At 35.9% G+C, this 26,903-nt stretch overlaps 1 protein-coding gene across 3 annotated transcripts in view; it reads left to right on the forward strand.

Moving 5' to 3' along the window:
- The window catches only part of LOC150105262 (polypeptide N-acetylgalactosaminyltransferase 11-like), a 220,800-nt gene that overhangs the window by 111,648 nt on the left and 82,249 nt on the right, over positions 1 to 26,903 (forward strand). For all 3 annotated transcript variants that reach the window (XM_090394656.1, XM_090394657.1, XM_090394655.1), the window contains one exon: positions 17,583 to 17,827. In XM_090394656.1, the coding sequence (XP_090250782.1) occupies positions 17,583 to 17,827 (245 nt within the window). The remainder of the gene's footprint in view (positions 1 to 17,582; positions 17,828 to 26,903) is intronic.

The raw sequence follows: 26,903 nt of genomic DNA on the forward strand, positions 1-26,903 counted from the left end.
TATTTTCACAGATAATCACCAACATCCATTGGGATTCGAACCCGCAGCCTTTTGGCTGGAGAGCCGATACGCTAACCATTCGGCCAACCAGGTCAGCATAATAACATTTTCGACTATACTTTCAAAGAAGACGCAAGTGAGCATAAAGTAAAAAGGTTTCTATTTAGCATCAATGCATCATGCGCAGTGATGCATTGTTGCGACAGCGCATTCAGCGGCAACCTCCCTCAGCAGTCCGCAATCGGCACGTGTCTTCAACAGTTTCTCTGTTGATTTTGGATTTGAGAAATAGGTTATCTGTGTATTTATCGTTAAATATCTCACGATATTTTGTGAAAAATGGACCCTACATACCCAATCAAAAAAACCTAGTGAAGAATTACAGAAAAAGAGGCTAGCAGTTGATCTTGAAGCGAAGTTGCAAGTAGTTATAAAGCAACATAAAGCAGGTAAGCCCGTCAATGTGATCGCACATGACTTTGGATGGTCCCATTCTACAGTGAAGACCATTTTGAAAAATAAGAATAAAATTGTAGAGGCTGTGAAAGGATCTGCTTCCATTAAATCGACGATAGTGATGAAGCAACAACAAGGTCCTGTCGGTGATATGGAAAATCTGCTTGCATCTTGGATAGAGGACCTGAACCAAAAGCACATGCCTCTTAGCACTATGACCAGAACTGCTAAGGCACTAAGTCTCTTCAACATGTTGAAAGAGGAAGCAGGGCCCGATTACGACTACAAATTCAGCCCTTCTTTTGGTTGTTCATGAGATTCGAGCAGTGTTTTGTGCTGAATAATGTGAAAATGTATGGTGAATCTGCAAGTGCTGTTGAGAAGGCTCCCAAGAAGTTTGAGAAATTGGATAAAATTATTACCAAGGAAAATTATTTGCCACAGCAAATATTTAATATGGATGAGACTGCCTTGTTTTTGGGAAAAACGCCCAAGCAAACATAACATTCATCCACAAAAAGCTAAAATATATGCCTGGTGTCAAAGCTCTTAAATACCATATTACGATTCTGTTAGGGGGTAATGTGGCTGGATATTAACTGAAACCATTTGTGATATGGCACAGTGAGAATCCACGAGCCTTCAAAAACATTAGGAAACATCCTCTTCCAGTTCATTATTGCAGCAATAAGAAGTCATGGGTGACTCAAAAAATTGTTAGAGGATGCCTTAATCAACTGTTATGCGAGTGAAATGGAAAGCTATTGTGTGAAAAAAAAATGTAGAATTTAAAATTTTATTAATTCTAGATAATGCTCCAGGTCATCCACTTTACATCAGTGATCTTCACTCCAAGATCAAGGTCATGTTTCTCCCTCCAAACGCTACTTCATTGATCAAACCGATGGATCAGGGAGTTCTTGCAGTGTTTAAAGCTTATTATCTATGGAGAACTTTTTTTTTTTTTTTCACCAGCCATTTCTGCCATTAAAGGAAATGATCAGACTCTCATGCAATTCTGGAAAGCATTCAATATTTATCATGCTATTAAAAATATTGCTGTAGCTTGGGACAAAGTGACCTCTCAATGTATGAGTGGCATATGGAAAAAGACATTAAAAAGGTTTGTATATGATTTTAGAAGTTTTGATAAAAAAAAATGAAGACCTTTGTAAATTGAGTGAAGAAATAGTGGTCCTAGCAAACAATCTGAATCTCGAAGTGAATGATGACAACATGGTTCAGCTCATAAAAATTGCGCCCCTGAAGAGTTGACCAATGAAGAATGAGAAAAAGAAGAGGGAAAAGAGAAACAAGAAGAGGTAGTTAAACAATTTGCAGTGAAGGCTTTTGCAGAAATGTTCTCAGCAGTTAGCTATATTCTCAAAATGGCTGACGATATGAACCCCACTGTTGAACGCTACTTATTAGTACAAAGGAAAGTGCATGATGCATTTGCTTTCTATAAACAAATTTATGATGCAAAGAAGAAGAGGAATAAGCAAAGCACGTTGGACATTTTCATCAAAAACACAAAGGTTACACCAGAAGAATCACAGCCTCATCCTTCCAGTAGGACGGTAATGAAGATGTGATTGTGGAGGAAGATTTGGGTGATTATTCTCCTGTTTTATAAGCAATAATGCACAGTACAGTTTTATAAGGTTTAAAAATTAAAATGACAGTATACTTAAGTCTGTAACCCCTATAACTCTGTTGATTTAATGTATTGACTTATGTCCTGCCGGATGGAACAGAACCCCGGCGTAAGTCGAGGGATGACTGTGTGTGTGTGTGTATATATATATATATATACACATACACACACACACATACCCACACACACGCGCACACATGCCATTAACTACTATTACTTTCCAAAACTTAGAAATAAACATACAGTTTGTTTGATTAAGATTAGGATTGGTGTAGGACTTCACACAATTCAAGAAATAGATAATTAAATTTAAACCTACTATAGTGCAGCATCTTTGCTTGATTCTAGTGAACTCTTTGTCTAGTGTTGATGGCATGAGAAGCAAGATCTGAACCTTTTGATTCCAGAAATCTTATACTTCATGTTCTTGGATTCTGATCTCAGCAAATGGTCAGTCTGTCCAAAGTAGCAAAGTTTACATAAACAGGGTATTTGATAAATATCAGATAAGGACAGAGATGACAATTTATCCTTAATGGGTGCTAAGAAAGAAGATAACTTCCAGGCTGGTTTGGAGGTGTTATATGGGTGCAACACACTCCCTGTTTTTGAAGACATTCTACCAGCACTAACATTGTCTATTCTAGCTGCTATACCACACCTCTCTCTTCGGTCTGACCATTCCTGTTTTCCTGATGTTGACTCTGATTTCCATTCCTACCTGTCTCATCCCCACCTTTATGAATTCCATCGCCCTGTGCTGCTGCTGCTGCTGCAACCACATCTTCAACCTCACATCCATCTTCCTCCTGTTGTACAATCCATTTAGTTGTGCTTATCCTGCTTCACAAGTGGACTCTGATCATTTTATTAGACTTCTTGACTCTGTGCCTTCTCAGAAAACAATAGCCTTTATAAATGCCTGTCACCAAATCCATTCAAATGCAATCCATCAACTTTAAACCATTCCAACTTTCCTTCAAATTCATTCCATAGATATACAAATTGAACAACTTCCTCAAGTCTCTATCGACATTTCTTTTTTCCCTCAACTAAGTCATTTGAGCCCACGACTGCTGCTAATTTTGATGTCCTGTTTTTACTATTCTGCAGCACATCAGTTATTTGTTTCATTGTTCCACTAGGAAAGCATGTTTTGCTCACTTTATTAGTCATCACACCTCTAATAATAGAATCTCCATACAATGATATATGACTATCTTCTGTCTTTTTCTTGGTGTAATATTAACCTCCTTCTTCAGAACAAAGAAACTGTTGTTCTCTACAACCACCTAGCTCTGTGCATGACAAATGGGTTTTAAATTTAACTAAATGACCTTTTACTAATAAGTTAAATGTATTATCAGGACTGATCCTGGATTTTCTCTCTCTCTCTCTACCTACCTGCTATGAGCTGTCAAATATGTTGTATCTGTGCTGTAAGATTCCTTACCAAGTTATGTATTTCTATCATGTGACCTTTCTTCTGTTACTCACTTTGGAAACTGCACCTGCTGTTGGATCTTTCATCTTCTCTGAACTCCGTTAACTATATCCGAGCACAGTAATCAAGATATGTGTCTTATCAAAGCCTTGTACAGTGGAAGATTGACTTCTTTACTCCTACAAGTTACTCTCTCCTCTTCAACACTGCAGTTATCCAATGTGATTACTGATGTTCCTAAGCTTTTACTGTTGGTTTACCATTTCTCCAGGTCTCTCCTGCTTTATTATTATTATTATTATGTGACACCTCCAGGGAGGCCAAAGACTCATCAAGGGAGGGCACCTACTCTACAACTCTGTCTCCACCACTCATTCCACCAACTACTACGAACCGCAATTACTATCATCATCTACTGCCCACCACAACCACTAGTATTTTCACAGACAATCACAAATATCCATGCCCATGCATGGATTTGAACCCACAGCCTTTTGGCTGGAGTGGATATGCTAACCACTCGGCCAGCTTTATTGGCCATCTTAGGAATTAGCATTAATAAAATCCTCTGCTTGCAATTTCCTCATTCCAGAATGAATAACCTTGTACTTCGCAACATTGGGTCGACATTTTTTGTCATTTGCTCATAGAATGAGTTAATTTAGATGGGTCTTGCAAGGTTTTATGTTGAAAATGTTGGTTATTACCCTTCCCAACTTTGTATTATCTGCAAATAACTGAATTCAGGCAGACCTAGGTTTACGCTTCACTTCCGTTCCTGAAAAATGGGCGTAAACTGAATCGGCATAAAACGAACCCAATTTTAATGGAAGGTACAAAGTTATGTTCCTCACAGTCAAAAAATATGCACATGAAGTATGTGTAACATTATTATCTTTAAAGCTTTGACAATACATACATATATATTTGTTAAAATAAAATTATTAATAACGAACACAAAACAAAATTATATACTCAAAATATGAAACTTCAAAAAGATATTACATATTTCTATGTTGAAGTTCCTGGTTTCAGATCGCCTGCATTTTTTTTTTTTTTGAAAAAAGTATCCAGTATTAACTGCCTAGATTTTCTTTTTCTTTCTTTAAGGAGTTCAGTGTAAGGTCGAATAGATGCAATTATCCTCCTTTTTACGTTCGCACTCCGTTCCCAATCGTGATCCATTTCGCAGAGTTCATCAGTCGATGTCTCTATGTTTGCAAGGATATGCTGTAAATTGGCCGTTTTTATATCTCTCAGAAGACCTTCATTTTCTTTCTCTTCCTTTGGATGCTGACATAATTGTTCGGCTAATTCTTTTAAGTCTTCATTGGAAAGCGGTTTATCATGGCTCTCTAAGACTTCTGTCACATCTTCAGCTATAATATCGTCCAATCCCACCTCTCGCGCAAGCTTGGTAATGTTTTCAATAACATTTTTCTCTTGCTCTAATTCCTCGAAGTCATGCATGAATGCTGGAAGAAGTTTTCGCCATGCTCCTTTTAAACACTTTGCTGACACTTTGTTCCAAGTTGCCTTGATGTTGTTAATGTCCTTCAAAATATCGAATGACCACCAATAGTCTTTAATAGTTTTTCCTGAAGTGTCCAAGACTCTTACCATTTCCATAAATGTTATATGGAGGTAATAGGGTTTGAAGATTGATATAATCTCCTGATCCATCGGTTTCAAAAGTGATGTTGTGTTTGGGAGCATGCAAATAATCTTGACATCCAATGGTGTTCTTACTTCAACAAGGTTTTGAGGATTTCCTGGGGCATTATCCAAGATAAGTAAAGCCTTGGTTGGCAAATCATTTTCTTTACAGAAGCGAAGCACGGTAGGACTAAAATAATTTTTGTGTACCAATCTATAAAAATGTCTTGTGTAACCCAAGCTTTCTTGTTCCTTTTCCAATAGACTGGCAGCATGGCTTTTAGAATCTTGAAGGCGCATGGTGTCTGTGAATGGTGCACCAACATTGGTTTAAGCATCAAAGTTCCAGAAACATTTGCACCAAACAAAAGCATAAGTCTATCTTTTGCAGCTTTAAAACCTGGAGCGGAATGTTCTTCATAGGAAATGAAGGTGCATGATTACAGTTTTTTCCCAGTTGAGCCTAGTCTCATCAACATTAAAAATGAGATCAGGAGGATAACTTCCTTGTTCCACACAGTCTTGAAATTCTTTAAGAAAAGCAGCTGCTGCCACAACATTTGCACTTGCCGCCTCACCACATAATTTGACACTATGGCGCTTACTTCGAGACTTAAATCTCATGAACCAACCTTTGCTTCCTAAAAATGTTTCTTTGCTTCCATCTGTCTCAATAAGACAGATGGAAGCGAAGGATCTTTTTAAGATCCTCAAAAATTGTTTTTGCTTTCTTAGTTATAACAGCCTGCATCAGAGGAATGTTTTTCTGATTCAAGTCATCCATCCATCCATCATCATTAAGTTCCTGCCATGTACCCTCAAGGGGTGTACAGGATATGATAGGACTACATGAAAAACTTACATCATTACTAACTTCCTATCTACAATTTTCCTCCAAATCAGTCTGTTACTTGTCAAGACTCCAACATTACCAGATCTTATATTTCTATCGTCTAAGGCACTTTGTACCACATCAATCCACCTATATCTTGGTCTTCCTCTGGGTCATTTTTCTGCTGACTTGGCAGAGAACACTTGTTTTGCTAATCTTTCCTCGCACATTCTCTTTAAGTGACATATCAACTGAGATTAGCTCTGCTAATGCATTCCTGGATGCTGACAATGTCAAGTTCTTTCCTAATATCCTCATTTTTAATATGATATTGTCATTGATGCCATCTTTTCACGCCTCTAATCTTTCTCAGGACTCTCATATCTGCAGTCTCTAGTCTTTAGTCAAGGGTTTTACTTCTGACCCAGCTCTCAGATCCATAAGTTAAAACTGGTTTGAACACTGTCGTATACAGTTAATTTAGTGATCCAACTAATTTCTCTCTTATTCCATATGAATTTATTCAGTTGACTTCCTACCATACCAGCTTTGTTGATTCTGTTGTCTATTTCCATATTTAATTTACCATCTTCAGTTAAAATCATGCCTAAGTAGCTGAAATGTTTTACTTGTTCCACAGGTTCTCCATTCACAACACAGTTGACATTTTCAATGATTCTGCCTATTTTCATTGTCTTTGTCTTTTTATTGCTGACCTTCATACCATATCTATTACAACAGTTATTCAATTTAGTCAGGGAATCTTGCAGATTTGTAGCGGATTTATTTAGAAGTATAACATCGTCCGCATAAAGCAAAGAGCTGACATTAACATCTCCAATTTTGATATCCTGTTTAATACCACTTTCCTTCATAATGTGATCCATATGGATAATGCATAACAGAGGGGATAATGTACATCCTTGTCTCACACCAGATTTAACATTAAACCATCTTCCTGTACTTCCTTCAATTCTAACTGCTGACTTACAACTCAAATAAAGACTAAGTATTGCTTGATATAATGCCTCATTGACACCATATAACTGTAGCGGATTGAATAGCTTCTCTCTCTCGGCATCTTGTCATATGCCTTTTCCAAATCGACAAAACTTAAATACAGATCTCTGTTATATTCCCATGCTTTCTCAACTATTTGTCGTAAAGTGAAGATCTGATCCTGACAGCCTCTATTTGACCTGAATCCGGCTTGTTCTTCACCAAGCTTTTCTTCCACAAGTTTCTCAAGTATACTTGCATATATCTTACCAGGAACACTCAGTAGGGATATACCTCTGTAATTCTCACATTCAGTTTTATTTCCCTTTTTATATATGGGTACTATGAGAGCTCTACTCCAGTCGTCTGGAATTCGACCCTCTGTCCAGGCATTCTGAACTATGCAGTGCAGCCACTGTAAGACTTTTATACCACCATACTTCAGCATTTCTGGTCGAATATCATCTACTCCTGCTGCCTTTCCACATTTCATGCCTTTGATAGTCTACTTCAAGTATGGATATGTATTCCTGACTGCATGCCTGGTCAGAGTTTTTTATCACTGTGCTGTCATCACTGCTTGTTTCATTTAGCAAATTTTCAAAGTAATTATTCCATACTTCAAGGATATCTTTTTCTCCCGTTTTCATGTTTATAATCTCTAACTCCTTTTACAGCACTCTTTCTTCCATTTCTAAGCTTCTTCAACAACCTCCAGAATATTTTGCCACCTTCTTGTTATTTATTTTCTATGTTCTTGCCAAAGTCTTCCTATGACTTTTTTTAGCTAGTTTTACACACTGTTTAGCTTTCTTACATTTGTCTCTGTATTCTCTGAGAGCACAAGCTGATTTATTTGCCAGGAACTTTTGATATGCTTTCTTCTTTTCCTTCACTGCCTCTTTAACTTCCTGTGTCCACCATGGAGTTCTAATTTTTCTATCCTTGCAAACAACTTCACCACATGCTCTCTAGCTGAATCAATCACGGTTTTCTTCAAGGCTTGCCATTGAATCTGCAGTGTTTGGTTCCTGTTCTCAAACTCTTTCATTTTTCCTTCAATAATCTTTGTTTATTTTAGTCTACAGTTCACATCCGAGACCTGCTCAACCTTTATTCGCTTTAAAACTTTCTTACATGTTATTCTTTTCAATATGAAATTCAATTTTATCCTGCTCAAGACTAAATAGTGATCACTTTCAGTTTCAAATCCTCTGTACACTCTGGTGTCCTGCACCAGGGAAAAAACATCACTATCAACAATAACATAGTTAATGAGACTTTTCTTATTCCTTGCCTCTTCTCTCCATGTGAATTTGTGCACATTTTTATGTTTGAACATGGTGTTAGTAATAACCAGTCCATGTCCTGAGCAGAAATCCAACAGGTATTTGCCATTATTATTAGCTTTACTCTTTTCTCCAAATTTTCCCCAAATATTTTTGTATGTCTGACAATTACTTCCTACTCTGCTATTTAGATTGCCAACAAAGAGCAACTTTTCCTTTTTCATTGTGTCAGTAGCCTTCTCTAGAACCTCAAAAAATTCCTCCACTTCTACCTTAGTAGAACCTTCTGTGGGACCATAGGCACAAATAAGTCTCATTGTCCAGTTCCCCATTCTGATATTTGTCCAAATCACTCTACTTGACACTGCCTGCCATTCAAGAAGATGAGCCTCGTATTTTCTGTTGAATACTATGGCTACTCCTTCTTTTCCTTGGTTGTCATTACCTGAATATAACATTTTGTATTTATTTCTCAGGAAGATCTCTCTAGTTTTGGTCTTTTTTGTTTCAGTCACCCCTATTATGTCGATCTGGTACTTATCTAAATCCTCCACTAGCTCCATTTCTTTGTCATTCAGGCTTCTTATGTTGATAGTACCGATCTTTAACTCTGGTGATGTTGAGTTGGGTGTGTTTTCAGATTTGTTCCAGTAGCTGAGTTTTCGCTGTTCGCCCTGGTTCCCTGGCCAAAACAACGGACCTTGTTTAACTGGGCAACACCCCCAAGCGGCATGAAATTTTGTCATGTTGTACCATCATTTTGTATTTTGGTTTAACCAATAGGAATACAATTTGGTCGGCTAAATCCAAAATCGCCAGCCCATCCTCGTTCGTTCAGTATCCAGTTAGATACCCAACAGGGTGCACCACGAGAAGGTGAAGATTGGACATTAGGTCAGAAGACCTGGTTGGTTCTCCGCATTCCTTTAAAGGCTATGTGGAGGTCTCCTCTCAGTTATACAGCTTTGACCCTTAAGTACCCCATCATCCATCCATAGTGATAATAATTTTTCAATTTTTTCATGAAGTTTTCCCCTACTATAACTTACATGGTTTGCATTTAGTACTGCCATAGATTGTTGCACAAACTGTTTTATTCTATCTGCATTTTTCATAATTGTAGCAATAGTCGATGGAGTAAGTTCATACTTCTACAGACATTAGCACGTGTCTGCCCATCTTCCATTCTTCGAATCACCTCCACCTCCATCTTCTTTTTAAGTGTGATTGATTTCCACGCCTTCTTAACACCAAGTTCTGCTAACTTTTCTGCACTTGTTTTATCAGACATGGTATATAATTATGTACTTTATCAATTTAAATAGGTATGTATGTAAAAAAAAATTAAATAGAACAATTAGGTAGATTCTATAGTAAAACTAGGTTTGATACATATACGTCGTAGCAGCTTGGTAAACACTCAAACACTAGAGTGTCTGCTAGCGTCATTTCTCAGTCAAACCACACTACAGTAAGAAAGCACGTGCAGGCATCCAGCATTATTGTGAATCGCTGTAAATTGAACTGTCGTAAACCGAGGGCTGCCTGTATTACTGTTCAGATCAGCCTCACCATTTTCACTCCTTATCTCTGAAACAGCTTCTGGATTATGCAGTAATAATAGGGTTGTGGCACAAAAGCCACACATATCACTTTAAATAATTAAATTCCATTCTTAAGCACGTCTATGTTATTAGTAGTTCATATTATAATAATATATTACAATAAAATGTATTAGAAAAGTTTTTACAAAGATTGTTTTAAGATTATTGCTTAAAAGCCAAACGACAGAAATTAGATTTTTATGAAAAAGTAATTAAGGCAGTGTGTATTTTACTTGAATAAATGTTCAAGTAATACACATCACATTCCCCCCCCCCCCCCCAATCTCCATATGTTAAGTCATTATTGAATTATATAAGGATTTACACGTGTGTGTGTTAACAATTACCTGTTGTTTTGGAAGACTGTAAGAGCATTCTTTCATTTATTTTGATACTAAGAATATAGTGATACTTTTAATTTAAAAATATATAAAAAATGTAGATAAAGAATTATACTTTAGAATTAATTTAAAATAAACTTTAAAATTAAAGAAATAAACAAGCTCCAAGCTCCAACTCAACATCTAGAAGAAGAATAAACCCACCATCAGAAGAAGTGAAGATAAGAACCATCAATATAAGGAGTATAAATGAAAAGGAAACAAACTTGCAGAAGAATTGTAAAAGTACCATGTAGGCATAATTGGCATTACTGAGACAAAAAGGACACAAATAGTTGAGATCTCACTAAATAATAAGTACAGGATTTTATTTTTAGGCAATAATGATCACGAAAAGGAAAGAGTAGCAATAGCATTTAACACTAAACATGAAGACAAACTTCTTGAGTTGAGGACAGTTTCAAGTAGAGTTATGTGGGCAAACTTCAAAATGGGGAAATGGACAATGAAACCTGTGGTCCCATAGGAGGTTCTTCTAAGGAAAAAGTTGGGGAATTTTTTGAGTCATTAAAGCAGGCACCTGACATAAAGAAAATGGAAAAAGTAGTCTTCATTGGAGATCTGAATAACAGAATAGGAAATGAGTCCCACCAGGCACATAGGAACATTTTGGGAGAATTTGAAGAAAAGAGCAAAGCTCATAATAATGGTAAGTATTTACTGAACTTAGCTTAGGACACAGACTAGTTATTACTAACTGTTTCAACATAAAGATGTGCACAAGTTCACATGGAGAGAAGAGACTTATTGACTATGTCATTGCTGATAGCAATATCATCATACTGGTTCAGGATACAAGAGTGTACAAAGGATTCGAAATTGGAAGTGATCATTACTTAGTACAAAGCAGGATAAAAATGGATATCAGATTGAAAAGACCCAGTATGTAAGAAAGTTTTAAAAAGAATTAAAGTTGAGCAGCTTTTACAGGTAAATTGTGTAGACTTGACTATACAAACATTATTGAGGAAAAAATGAAAGAAATTGAAAACAAGAACCAAACCTTGGTGTCTCAATGGCAAATTCTGAAGAAGTCTAACAGATAACTTAATCGTTGAAGATTATGCATAACTTAATTTTAATGGTATTAACACCAAATGAACTATTTTATAAAAAAAGATGTTTATTAACTTGTTTATATTTCACTGAATTTCATATCAGCATCTTCAGAGCATAACACAGCATGTATACAGGACAGTGAGTAAGTGAAACAATATCAATTGTAACGGACAAAAGATCTGAAGTCCTAATTTGGTGCCTTCTAATGTTGTAAAAAGTATTACAGCTTTACAGTATTGCAGCATGTGGGAGTTGCTGTTGAGATAGCAGTTTCCCAGAATTTTGGCAAATTAATGCAACCTTGTTCGATCAGGTTAGGAGAATTCTTCATAGTCATTGCTCACTCATAAAATGATCTTTCAGATCTCTGACGACTTCTAAATAGCAAATTAGTTCTATTCCATCTAATGCTGTCTGAAGGGGTGTCCATCGTGTGGTCTGCCAGTCCTGACTTGCCATAGTGATGGTAGCGAATGTATTTTTTATGTTATGTAAGATCGATGTTAACAAATCTTCTTGTCTGCCCATAGTAGGCCAAATCACAGTCACAAGGAATCTCATACACTCCAGGGTATGCTAAAGGGTGAAGATTATCCTTTCACTGTAACTTTCACTTTTCCCCTGACATAGTCATTTCTCAGATGATCCTTTCTGTTCACACCGCACATCCACCTAAGCATTCTCATCTCTGCTACTTCCATCCTGCTGATGTTATTTTTCCTCAGGGCCACAGTTTCTATAGCATATGTCATAGCTGGCCTCACTACTGTCCTATAAATTTTGCCTTTCAGATTGATCGGCACCCTCTTATCGCATAACACTCCAGCCATCTCCCTCCAGTTCCTCCAACCTGCTTGTATCCTGCATCCCACTTCCTTCTCAGCTCCTCCATCTTCTTCCACTGTTGAACCTAAGTATCTAAAGTCTCTCACCTTCCTGATGACATTTCCTTCCAGCTTCAGATCTGTCTCCTGGCCACCGCCCACTGCACAACACATATACTCTGTCTTACTTCTGCTCAGTCTCATACCTCTCTCTTCCAGTACTTTTCTCCATCTTTCCAGTTTAGTTTCCGCTTCTTCTCTTGAATCTACACACAGCAAGATGTCATCTGCATACAACATTGTCCAAGGTGCATCTTCTCTCACCTCCTCTGTTACCATCTCCAATTACCAATGAAGATGTCTTAAAATCCATTGGCAAAGCCAAAGATCTCATACAAATAATCAAAAACGAAAAACATCATATTTTGGCCACATCATGAGAAACGGCAAATACCAATTTCTACAAACTATTTTGGTAGGAAGAATTGAAGGCAAAGGAGCTAGAGGGAGAAAAAGAATATCTTGGTTTGACAACATCGACATGGACAGGAAAGAGCAGCATACAACTGCTCAGATTAATGTAAGAATGCAGTTTGTTTGCCAAGATGGTCGCTGACCTTCGATAGAAGATAGCACCATAAGAAGAAGAGGAAAATCAGGAACTAGACAAAGATGCACACATTATGAGAGACAGCAGCATTAGGCCTGATATTAGAATTGGAGATGTGAAACATAGCTATTTGCTTTATGCAGATGATGATGTACTCCTAAACACATCTAGTGCAAGTCTCCAGGATTCTATGACTAACTTGAATAACAGCTGTAACAAATTTGCCATGAAAATCGGCAATAAAAAGACCAAAACTATGAAAATAGGCAGGAACATGGAAAACTTCAGCTGCATTCTGAATGTAGATCCTATGGTTATTATTATTGTTATTATTACATGACACTTTCAGGGAGTCCAAAGACTCATCGAGGGAAGGCACCTACTCTACAACTCTGTCTCCACCACTCAATCCACCAACTACAACAAACCGCAACTACACCACCACCATCTACCTCCCACCAGCACCACTAGTATTTTCATAGATAATCACAAACATCCATGCCCACAGCGGGATTCGTTCACGCAGCCTTTTGGCTAGAGCGGATACTCTAACTACTCAACCAGCCAGGCTAAAACGAATAAAACATATGTTATGGAACAAGTAAAATATTTCAGCTATTAAGACACAGTTTTTAGTGAAGATGGGACGTTTAAATTTGGAAATAGACAACAGAATAAGCAAAGCTGGTATGGTGGGTAGCTAATTTACAATGAATAATAGAGAAATTTGTCAAAACATCAAACCAGCAGTATATAAGACAGTGTTCAAACCATTAAGTTATGGATCTGAGAGCTGAGTTAGAAATAAAGCACTTGATCAAAGACTAGAGACCACAGATATGAGGATTCTGAGAAAAATTAGGGAAATGAATCGATGGCATCTATGGCAGAATCATATTAAAAATGAAGATCCTAGAAAGAAATCCTTTTCTTCATGGTTACATGTTGATCAGAATTCATCATAAAAATTATGGAAACAACTACCGTGTTAGCGTAAAACTTCAGTTCAATATAAACCCAAATAATAACTCAATGTTTCGACCTTCACATTAAAGTCACCATCTAGAGCAGTGGTCTCCAAACTTTTTGCTGTGAGGGCCACATTGGATACTTCAGCACTGTTCAGTGGGCCGTAGTAAAAAAAAAAACTGTAGAACTAGATATACGAGTTTTATTGAAAGCAGATAAAAACTGATTACAGAGTATGTGAGATTAAATTATCATATATTAATGACAACGAACACTATCAGCAAATTCTCATATTTTTATTACAAATTATAATAAAATCATTAATGCGAATGATGTAACGTGTTTGTGTTTTTAAAATCTTATTAAACTCAGGTTCAAATTTTGAAGTGCTAATTACAAGTAGCGATTTTAAATGTTCATCAGATAAATTTGCCCTTGTATTTTGACTTGATATATTTCATTCGGGAAAAAGTTTGTTCGCAAAGATACGTTGTACCAAATATAGAGATAAATTTACAAGCAAATTTCTTCAAATTTGCTTGTAAAATTTTGTAAAATTCAAATTTTTTTCTTCATTAGTCCATTTTAACCAACCTTTTACAGTCAGAAAGACCGTAACTTGAATTAAGGTTACTTTTTGCTATTCAGGAATATATTTTGAACACAATTTTAATTAATGCATTTGAAATCTATCAACACCTCGTGCTTTTTTTTTGCGGATTCTTAGTAAAAATTAGTCCAATTGGCGGGCCGGATAAAATCATATTGCGGGCTGCATCTGTCCCGCAATCCATAGTTTGGAGACCCCTGATCTAGAGTATTCACATATATACAAAGAAACAAGCTGCACTACATCAGTATTCTAGAGTTACATTGATTTGGTCAACTATTAAAACTATTGGCTTGCCTCTGGTGAAAAAAAAAAAAAAACACTACATCAATGCTAGAGTTCTGTTATTATTATCATTATCTATTTGGTGATAAAAATAAATTAAGTTAGAGAGCAATATGTTCCTACAAAGTTACTCACATAAGTATACATATAAATTAAAACAGAACAGTGTGGATGATGGCCCATAAATGCTGAAATAGTTGCTTAGAGTCCTAAAGTCAGGGTATGCTGGAAAACTTGAATTAAGGGGCTGAATGTATGCCATCCAAATTCTTGGGATTTTTATGCCACTATTATTGTTAAGATTAGGATGGTTAATCAGAATTTTACAGACTTCTTTAAATTTCTGTTCATACCAAGTTTTTGTTCGATGTAAAGAACATACTTTTCCAATCAGTTTTGTGTAGGGTGTTAAGAGCGTGATTTGAGAGGCCTGCTTCACCAAAATTGTTAAATTTTAATGTATCGTTTGTGTGCTTTTTACAGATAGAGATTGTATGTCCTGTTTCACCAATATAAGGTAAGTTACAAGTGTAATAGATAGGATAAATCCAGGGTGAGCCAATGGGGTGGGGGGGGGGGGGTAGAGAATCCTTAGAGGAGTTGAATATGTTTTTTAATTTTATAGGTGGTTTAAAAGTGTCATTAAGATTATAATGGTGTAGAATTCTATTTATGTTTTTTGATAACCTTTTAATGTATGAGATAGCTGTGGCTTTACTGTAATCTATATTATATGTATTTTTTTGATGAAGTTTTATGCAGAACTTTATTGATGGTATTTTTGCTATAACCATTATTTATGAATGCATTGCTAATAATTTGTAATTCTTGTTTAAGAGCTTGTTCATTATAACAAATTGTTATAGCTCTGTTTTCAGCATGTACACATTGGCCAGTATCTGTAGGCTTGCAGTAAACAGTGAAGGATAAACTGCCTGAGGGAAGACTTGTGACCAGTGTATCCATGAAAAGAAGCAGTTCGGATTTTCAATTTCAATAGTAAATTGTATGAGCTCATGTTGTTTGTTCAGGTGACTGAGAAAGGTGATGGCCATGTGGCCAGATAACGAAAACATCGTCAATGTATCAAGCCAAACTGTAGGTTTAAAGTAAAGGAATCTAGAGCATGTTGCTCAAACGTTTCCATATAAAAGTTAACAATTGTGTGTGTGTGTAGGGGGGGGGGGGGGAATTGTGGCGAGCCCATGGCTGTACCTTCCTTTTGTGTGTAAAAATTATTTTGCCACATGAAGTAACCGGAACATAGTACGTGGGCAAAGAGAATGTAATGTCGGGTGGAAATTTGTTCTGTAGAAGAATTGTGTCACTGATTGGGACATTTGTGAAAGGGGCAGAAATGTCAAAACTGACTAATAAAATAAATTAACTTTACCAAGTGTAATATTTTTAATTTTGTGTATGAAGTGTTGTGTGTTCGTTATATAGGAGGGGGAATGACCTACCAACTCCATGAGTGTTGACGCTAATTTCTTGGCGAGATGATAATTTGGGCTGTCTATATCAGAGCTTCTTAAACTGTGGGTCGCAACCCCAAATGGGGTCGCAAAAGATTTGGCAACAGTAAAAAGTTTCTGAATGCAACAACCAAAAATGAATTCAAAATCAAACACATAATGAATCCAAGGTGTTTCTGGCTGTGCTCATCCTTGTTACATTACTGCAGCCTTGGTTCTGAACACACAACATGCGCACTTTGCACTGCACATGCTGTCATGTCAACGAATGCTGCCAGAAACACCTTGGCTCAGATTCGAGACTATTGTATTGTAATTCTTTATGTGAGTGGTAAAATTATATGTATACTGAAGAATTGTTTTAAAATAAATTTCTTTATGATTTATTATCAGTTAATCTTTGATTTGTATACGTATTTTTAATACCTGTATATCCAGGGTCACATAAAAAATTTCTCGGATGAAAAGGGTCACGAGTAGGAAAAGTTGAAGAAGCTCTGGTCTATACCTTCAACTATCAGCCAAAGCAGAACGTTGTTTATGTGTCTTGGGAACACCATTTATTTTGAGAGAACAGACATAATGGGGTAATAGTTTTAGCAATAGTATATATAATAACTTTAGTTTTAGTAAGAGGATACTGTTAAAAAACTATTACCCCACTCTCCCAGAATATATGGTGTAATATATGCAGTAAGTTTTTTTTTTTCCAACAGAGTCAGGCCAATAGTTTTAACAGTTGACCATATCAATGTAACTTTAGCATACCATCTAGATTGTAGTGCAGCTTGTTTCTTTGTATATATGTGTATATCCAGATGACCTTAATGTGAATGTCGAGTGATTATTTTGGTTTATATTAAACTGATGATTTACTCTAATGTGGTAGTTGTTTCCATAATTTTAATGATGAATATTAGAAAGGAACTTGACATTATTAGCATTCAAGAATTTGTTAGCAGAGCTAATCTAAGGTGGTATGGGCATTTAAATAGAATGGGTGAGGAATGATTAGTGAAACAGGTGTTTGATGGCAGGAAAGAGACCCAGAGGAAGACCAAGGTCTAGGTGTATTAATTGTAAGTGCCTTAGAAACATGAAATGTTAGATATGATATTGGAGTGCTCACAAGTAATAGATTGATTTGGAGGAAAATTGTTGATATTAATAATAATGTAAACTTAATCCACTAGTGTTGTCATTGTAATTTCAACACCCCACTTGTGGATACATATCAGGAAATTGATGCTGATGAAAGAATTATACTCATTAGTTGTATAATGAATTAATTCATTGCTTCAAAAGTGTGCTTTGAAATTCCTTTGATCTTATGTATGAAAGATTTTTAATTGTGAACATCAAACATTATAGGAATTTTATGTTTCGATATGTATCTTTGCTCTTGCATTTAGGTGTTAGTATTTCTGGATAGTCACTGTGAAGTAAATAATGGCTGGTTAGAGCCACTTCTAGATCGCATCAAGGGTAATCGAACAACAGTAGTATGTCCAATAATTGATATAATAAATGCAGATACATTTGAGTATACAGCCTCTCCCATTGTTAGAGGTGGATTCAACTGGGGACTACATTTTAAATGGGACTCTGTTCCTCCAGCTCAGCTGAAAAGCAAAGAAGACTTCATAAAGCCAATTGTGTAAGTATTATATTTTTAAATACTTTTCTTGAATGAATTCTTGTGAGATAAAATCAACTCTCAGTTGAGTGTTGGGACTGAAGGAATTGTTTGTTACAGTTAGTTGATGTAATGAATTTCTTTGGTTGCAACTTTTCAGTAGTTAAAGCAAGCAAGCTCCCTATAATCGCTTTTTTCTTTTTTTTTTTGCAATAGAGTTGAGTACATATTTCACATTTTAAAAAAATTCTAGCAACTAAAATCCATAACAAATAATTACATATTTCACACTTTAATAATTCAGAAACATTTGATCACTTTTCCATCATCATCATTTATTATGCACCATCTTCAAATATGCATCATGGTAGGGCATCAACACTACTTTATACACTATCTACATACTATGTCATCAACCTTCTATTATTGGTATTTGTCTAAATTGTATGTGTTCTCTGACCAATTTAGCTATATGCTGGACGAAAAACTCAAGTTTCCAGAAGGTAAACATTCTGCTAACCACCATAGAAAATTGGCTAAATCACCTTCAGTTGAAAAAGCCCATAATTTTTTCATCATGATGAGAATCAAACTCAGGTCTTTTTCCAGTCATTGGACCCTATATCCAGTCATTTTCCCAAATGCACTAAACAGCCAGTATAATTATAAAAGTAAAAAGAAAAAATGATTCCACATACCTAACCAAAAAAAATGATTTTTTTTTAAAAAATGATTTTTCAGTGTATTGGTAATCAAATCTTCATCATGGAAATGTTGCAAGATACTGAAAGATATTTATTTAATAGGCATAAAAATATCTGAAGAAATACACAACTCTTAAAACAATTCTAATTAACATAAATGAATAACAGTTTTTAAGAAAACTGAGTACAGGTAACCCTCGTATAACATGGTACTTATACAACATGGTTTCGATAAAAACATGGTCTACAAACTGCAGTAACCCTTTATCGTTTCAAATATTTTTCACCGCGCGACTTAAAAATCAAATTTTATCTTCATTAAATTTGCATCAGCCCATATCGCGCATGTAGTTATAAGTAGTGAATTTATATTAGAGGAAATACCCTTTGGCAAGCATGTACGTCAATTGTTTACCATATAAAGTGTTTATTGTTGAAAATTGTCTTCATTTTCTGCCAGGAAAGCACATTAAAAATCATAAGTGTGTTAATCTCAAGCTGAGCCCTTTATTTTCTGGTGAGTTACATACAATATATATAATGCTTTTTTTTTTATGTAAAAAATTTATTTTTATAGTAATGGCCACCTAGAGGGCTTTTGTGATACGATTGAAAATGAAATTAATGAATTAATTGATGGGGAAATAGATTTAAACGAGGAGGAACTAGTACAATTAATAGATTACGTCGAACCAAATGGAAGGGAAAGTTCTGCCGAAAATTCTGATTATGATGAATCCGTTAAGGAATTCAGTTTAAAGAAATTAGCAGAAGAATTGGACTTGGCAAGACAGTTGGAAAGTTATTTTACGGATGATGATCCATCAATGGTGAGCTCCAGAAAATTCACGAGACAGTTGGATATTTGTTTAGCTCCATATTATGAACTTAATAAATATTTTCAGCATAGTGGTAAGCAAGTTATTTACTGACTTGATAACTAAAGCAGCCGAAGTATGCAATGAGAATGTACAAATGATGTCCAAGAGATTTCAAGTGATGACGACATCAGGCCACTCGTAAATAAAGAACATCTACGAAATGTTCGTTTTGAAGACAGTGATGAAGATTAAAATATGCACTTTATTTTATTTTGCCTAAAACATTTATACATTATGTGCAATGAAGTTTACATACAATTTGCATTTTTTTTTATAATTTTATACTATGTATTTGTTTCATAGTTTATATATTTTCTTAACTTACATGAATTACCTGAATTAAATAAAAAATTTTTTTGTTGGGTATGTCATTGTTGTTTATATATTAAAAAAACGCTTTCTGAACATAACCCTACTTTTTCTATGTGATCTAAGTCTCACATAACGCGATTTATATAACACGGCTTTTCGATGGAACCTAACATCCACATTATACAAGGGTTACTTGTATTTTAATCAAATAGTTTCTGGCTCATTGATATCTGTTCTGCCTTGTATATTACGCTTTTGTGTTGTTATTGAAAGATAGACCTTTTGTGGTTCCCACCTACAAAAGGTTATTAGTAAACCTATCATTCATGTGTACTATGTGTGGGCTAAGGATTTTTCTTCTTTTTTTTTTGTTTCATTTTTATCAATTTTATATATTTTTGTGTAATTTTTTATTTATTTTTCCAGTCTGGAAACCCTGCTCTAAAGACCAAACATGGAACTTTTCAAGCCACTTCAGGTTGCCAATTAGCAGAACAGTAGGCTTATAGCAGGCAATGAAATTCATCTCCTACCTAAAGTACCATAATGAAATATTAGCCAACTTTTCATATTTGTGGTTTCTAGTCTTTGATTACTGTTTTGTTTCTACTGAGCTCTCCAGTTTATATGTTAAAATTGGTTTGAGTACTGACTTATATTCTGCTAGCTTGGTCTTGTGGCTGATTTCTCTCTTGTTTCATATAAAAACTGATCTGATGCAACTTTTTTTCATAATGGCCTGAGGTAAAATATCCATTGCCATCTATTACATCTCGGTTCAAATAACTAAGTTCAAATTCCATCTAGTATGTAAAGAACCTTTATAATGACTTTTCAACTGAATGCGAGTTAGCTGATCTCATGTAGCATAGCAGGATTTTCCTCCTAGAAATGTGGATTTTTCATTGTGCAAACAAACTATCTAGGCATATAGATAGGAAAGCTCTTGAGAAAAAACGTGTACTTTAACGGAGAAAGAATTGAGAAAGTCAACAAGTTTGAATACCTAGAATCTGTTATTAATGTGAAAAATTGCTGTTCAGAAAACATCAGAAGCTAGAAATGGCTAAAACATCAGCCAGAGACTTGACTAAAATCTGGAAGGATAGATCTCTCTCTCCACAGGAACAAATTTGGGGATTCAAGATGCAACTATTTTTCCAACAGCAACGTATGGATGTGAGACCTTGAAGCTAAAGAAGTCTGATATAGTTGTTTTTGAGATGTGGTGTTACAAAAGGCTGCTAAGATATATGCTGAAAGGTAGTCAAATGGATTGGTGGATGCTAGAAAAGATTGGCAGATATCTAAGGCTCCTTAAAGATATTGCAGGTCTACTCCTTGTTGGACACAATGAAGGAATGGAAGGAAGATTTCTCAAGCCAGTAATAAAAGGTAAAGTTCATGGAAAAAGAGGAAGGGATAGACCTTCAATGAGATGTATGGATGGTGTGTCTGGAGTGGCTGATCTTCAGAGAGGAGTTCACGTCTTCAGAAAGAGATGTGACAGGACCACCTGCCAAGGACTAATGGAATATTACCAAGGAAAGAAGTGACCATACAGCACCTAATGATGTCCAGCGAGCTGAAGAATGACTGGAACAAACCATCTAGAAGAACAGACACAATTAATAGACTTAATACACTGACCTCATAGCTTTGGTTGCTTTGGCTGTAACTTGGTAATTCATAAATTAGAACTCACAATACTACCGTGGTAAAAATAATACGAGTTCTTAAAAGATACAACATTAGCACCTCCTTCAATCCTTTACTAGTAATTAACTATCACTATCGACTCACCTGTCTCATGTGGATTATTGTGCACAGATTTGGTTACCTGGTTTTCATGGTGATGAAGGTATGTTGGAAAGGATCCAGAGTAGGCTAAGGTCGTAACTGGTCTTTGGGATGTTAGATATAAGGACAGACTGAAGGAATGCAGTTTGCAAAGCCTTGTGAATAGAAGGAAGAGAGGGGATATGATTGAGACATTTAAGTTGGTAAAGGGTTGTTACCAGGTTATTGTGGAAGAAATTTTTCATAGGAAGGGGATAGAACATGGGGGACATATCTGGAAGTTGTATAAGGAGGGTGTGAGCAGCAGCATAAGGAATAGATACATTTAACGCATGCACTCCTTATCACTGACATTATCCCAGCATTTTCAGTATCATCCACTCCTGTGAATTATTTTGCTTTAATCATACCTAAAGGGTGTAAGGTATGGGTAGTTGGGATAGCACCTCTGCCTGCTCAGCAGTTGCATCAACTGCTGAGCAGGCAGAGGTGCCTGCCAGCACTGTGCCTCGACTGACATGCAAAACTAAGTGAGGGCATCAGCATTTTATGCTGTAGTGAAGGAGAGTGTCTCTTCCTTGTTGCACTTGAAGACTGGAATGATAGTTAACAGATGACCAAAGTTTAATTTAACAATGGTAACAAAGGCACGACCTCAAACTATGTGGTTTGGACCATGAAACAGAAAACCATGTCGGATTTAAGCAAGAGAGATGAGGTTTCTTGGAAACATTACAGGGAAGAAGTGAAAGAAACTGGAGAATGTAAGACAGGTACTATGAAAATAGCATGTGAAAAAAGATACCTTAAACCCTCTGAGGAGGGTATCTTCTGATCTTTCATGTCTGAAAACTAAGAATCTTCTCTTAAATCTTTCAATTTGGAATGTAAGGACCTTACATGAAGCTGGGAAGTTAGATAATCTTTATACGAGAACTCTAAACAATGAAAATTGACATTGCTGGTAGCAGTGAAGTTATATGGACTAATAGTGGAAAAATAAACAGAAAGAGTCATTCAATTATATATTCATGGGGAGACAATCAGAGGAATGGAGCATCATTTGCACTAAAAAGTAAGATTGCCCAATCCTTACTTGGATTTTGGCCCATAAGTGACAGAGCAATTGCATTAAAAATTGCAGCCCAACCTTTTAATATTTTTATCGTCCAAATATATGCACCTGCTTCTGATTACCCAGATGAAGATGTAGAACGCTTCTATGAAGATATTCAAAATGCACTTAACAATGCCAAATCAGATGACATAACTATTGTTATGGGAGATCTAAGCACTGCAGGAAAAGATCTCTTCCTGCAATGCCTGGGACATAGAAATCCATGAGGAGAAAGATTATATAGTTCTGTGAAGAAAATGATTTGCTAATAACAAATACTTTGTTTAGCCAACCTCCTAGAAGACTTTATACATGGAAAAGCATGGAGACATCTATAGGAACCAGATCAACTATATAATGATTAAAAAAAAAATTTCAGAATTACATCTTACAAGCCAAAACATACCTGGGGGCTGATATTGGATCAGACTAGTTTAATGACTACAACCTTGTAGTCATTAAACCAACAATAAAATTAAAACAATGAAACCTCTACACATAGAAAAATATGATCATCGCTCCCTTAAAAATCAAGAAATAAAAGATAAATTTTTGAAGGAACTGACACAGTCCTCTGCTGTTAACATTCCTGATTCCACCAGGTATCTTTACCCTAAAGATGAGATTGAGGGTAGATGGCAGAATTTTAAGGAGGGCATAAAAAAGGCAGTAAAACAAACAATTCCCTAATTTGAGAAGATGAGTAAACCCTGATGAATGACAAGAATACCGAAAATGATGGCGGAAAGAAAGAAACACAGAAATCTTCCTGAATTCAAGAACTTAAACGAGATCAAGGATTGCAAAAGAACTATGGCTCAACAACAAATGCAAGAAAATTGAGCTTTTGGACAAAAAACACAAAACCAGAGAACTTCATAAAAAAGTTAGAGAGCTAACTAGCAAATCTTGGAAAAGGATAGACTCTCATTGCATTAAAGATGCCAGTGGTAACATCCTAATGGAGAAAATAACTGATAGATGGGTAGAGTATTCAAAGGAACTTTACAATCATGATAGAATAGATAAGCCACTGCAAGAAAATTTGGAGGGAGTACTATTCTTACCTGAGAAGTAATAAATGCTATTAGGAAACTGAAATCAAGAAAAGCTCCATGAACAGATAGAATTATGGCAGAATGCCTAAGGCCATAAGGCCATAAAATCACTAACTGACATATTTAACAAAATATATGAAACTGGATAATTGCCAAAAGATTTGAAGCACTTGACATTCTTACCAATATCTAAAAAATTCTAAGACAGTTAAATATGAAGAGTCTGTTTAGAAATGATCTGTTGGATGGCAAAAGTTATGCTGTATATCATCCTAGAAAGAAATAAACATAAAATGAAATTGGAAATTAATGAGACACAATCTGGTTTTCAGGAAAATAAAGAGACTAGAGAAGGACTCTTTAATGTTAGAACTATTATAGAAAGATATCTCGAGAAGCAGAAAGAAGTCTAATTATATTTTATTGACTACTCACAAAGGCCTTTGACAATGTAGAACATGAAGAACAACTGATAGAATGCATAAAAAAGATTAGCAGTAGAGGGCAAAGATACTGATAAATCTATATAATAAAAATTGCAGGAGAAACCTTGGAGGACTTCCCAGTAAAAAATGTTTTCAGGCAAGGTTGTTCTTTCTCCTGTATTGTTTAACCTCTATACTGAAAATATCTTCCAGGAATTAGCAGAATTTAAAGGAGTCAACAGTAGATGCAGAAATTAAGATATGCAGATGATATGTTACTGCTGGCTGAAAATAAAAGATCTTCAAAACCTACTGGAAGAGACACTGAAACTAAGTGAAAAATATGGACTTAATTTCAACTTCAAAAAAAAAACCAAAACCAGTATGGTTTTGGTTTTTTAATATAAATTAAAAATATAACTAATATAAATATTAATATTAATAGAAATACTTTAGATAAAGTAGAGTCATATATATTTGGGTCAGCCAATTACAGAGAATGGAAAATATGATAAGGAAATATTAAGAAAGATAGAAATTGCTAGATCAACCTTCATTAGCATGAAAAAACATTCTGACTTCCTCAATAAAGGTCGAAACTAGTCTGGGTAGTGGCCCTTCCCTTAATGCATAACATTATACTTATCCACAAGGAAATGTGTTATGCATTATGGGAGATACTGAGATAGGAGTGTTGGTAGCTTGCTCCACCTTTGCAAGGAGTCGCCCGGTGTTGTACCACTTTACCCCAGTCCTGAAGATACTTTCAGGCACAAACTTTGTTTGCACACACTTGAATAAAGGATTAAACTAAATTTATTATAGTCTGACCAAGTGAAAAATAAACTTTCAACATCTTTCTCTAAATCCAGAGTAATTTAATAAAAAGGTGGCACACTGTTTGGCAACTCCTATAGGAGGAGATGACCTTGCTAATGCTTCTGCCTTGGTATCTCCACTTGGGCCTGGCTCCCACTGAAGAGACCTCAATAAAGGTCGAAACTAGTCTGGGTAGTGGCCCTTCCCTTAATGCATAACATTATACATATCCGCAAAGAAATGTGTTTTGCATTATGGGAGATACTGAGATAGGAGTGTTGGTAGCTTGCCCCATCTTTGCAAGGAGTCGCCCAGGTGTTGTACCACTTTACCCCAGTCCTGAAGATACTTTCAGGCACAAACTTTGTTTGCACACACTTGAATAAAGGATTAAACTAAATTTATTATAATTGAAATTGATCTCCAGCCACCCATAAAAAATGCAACGCTAGTTTGGCTATAAGTTATCCCCACCACCAGATGTCAGGATTGATAATTGGGAGTTTATTGGCTCAAGGACACTAAAGCTCATACTGCACCAAAATCAAAGGTTGCAGCAGTACTCAAAGAGATTGTTGAGTCATTGGCCGACTAAATTAGTAATACTTAAATATACTGTGTATCTACATCAGAAGATATTTAACTTTTTAGGCAGTGAATTAAAAATGCATCTCGCCTTCTGTGGTGTATAAATACATGAAAAAAGAAAATTGGAAATATTGCTAAGGGACTGCAGAGCTTCCCTGAAAAAAAAAAAAAACATACATGTATGGCTTTACTAAAATAGTTAAATATACAGGTGTGTGGCAATTAAATAACGAGACTGGTTGCAAAAATGTGGTTTATTATTGCAATTGTACAACTTAATTGTTATCCCCCTTCAACATACTCCCCTTCCTCTATCTATACACCGTTGCATACGAATTTTCCATTGTTGGAAGCAGTGCTGCAAGTTATCGGGTGTTATTTGCTTCAGTAGCGCTGTCGTTTTCTCCTTTACTTCATCCACTGACTGAAAATTGGTGCACTTCAATGCAGATTTCAACTTTGGAAAAAGATAAAAGTTGCATGGAGCTAAGTCCGGCGAGTAAGGTGGATGGTCCAACACTGGGATCTTCTTATCAGCCAGATACTGCTTTACATACAATGCACTGTGGGCTGGAGTGTTGTCCTAATGGAGAATCCAGGCGTTGTTCTTTAATAGATTGGTCTCTTCTTCCTCACTTACTCATTCTCTCAGCTTGGCTAGAACCTCAAAGTAATAATGTTGGTTAACTGTCTGACCCTCTGGTACCCATTCAGCCATTACCACACCACTGATGTCAGTGGATGAGGTAAAGGAGAAAACAGCAGTGCTACTGAAGCAGATAACATCTGATGACTTGCAGCACTGCTTCCAACAATGGAAAATTCGTAGGCAATGGTGTTATAGATAGAGGAGAGGAGTATGTTGAAAGGGATAACAATTAAGTTGTACAATTGTAATAATAAACCACATTTTTGCAACCAGTCTTGTTATTTAATAGCCACATCTCATATATGTTGATTGTTTTTGGAGTAGAAGCATGGTGACACATATGCATGCATGCATGCATACGCATGCACACACACACATGCATGCTACTGCTTAAAAGGTTAAAGAATGGACAGTTCACAACTTCCCAAAAAGATACTTCGATATGGCCCAGTTCAAGGATATAGAAGTCAGACAAGCCACTGGGCATAAATCCCTGAAAGGATGATAATTGTAATGTAACTTGTTCCTAACTGTATATATGTGTGTACTTTAGATGATGGTCTTGTTATTATGAATGCATCTCCAGGCAGTCCAAAGACTCAATGACAGTGTGCTCCTTGAGACACTCATACACTTGCATACCTATTATATCTCTCTCTTTCATCATATTCATTTAAGGTGAACTCACAATATTGAACGATAACCCTTTCCACAACCTCACATGCTATGAGAAGAACCTAGACC

The sequence above is a fragment of the Typopeltis vanoorti genome, chromosome 6 (assembly GCF_054136105.1).
Source record: "Typopeltis vanoorti isolate ZY-2024b chromosome 6, IOZ_Tvanoo_1.0, whole genome shotgun sequence".
Lineage (NCBI taxonomy): Eukaryota > Metazoa > Arthropoda > Arachnida > Uropygi > Thelyphonidae > Typopeltis > Typopeltis vanoorti.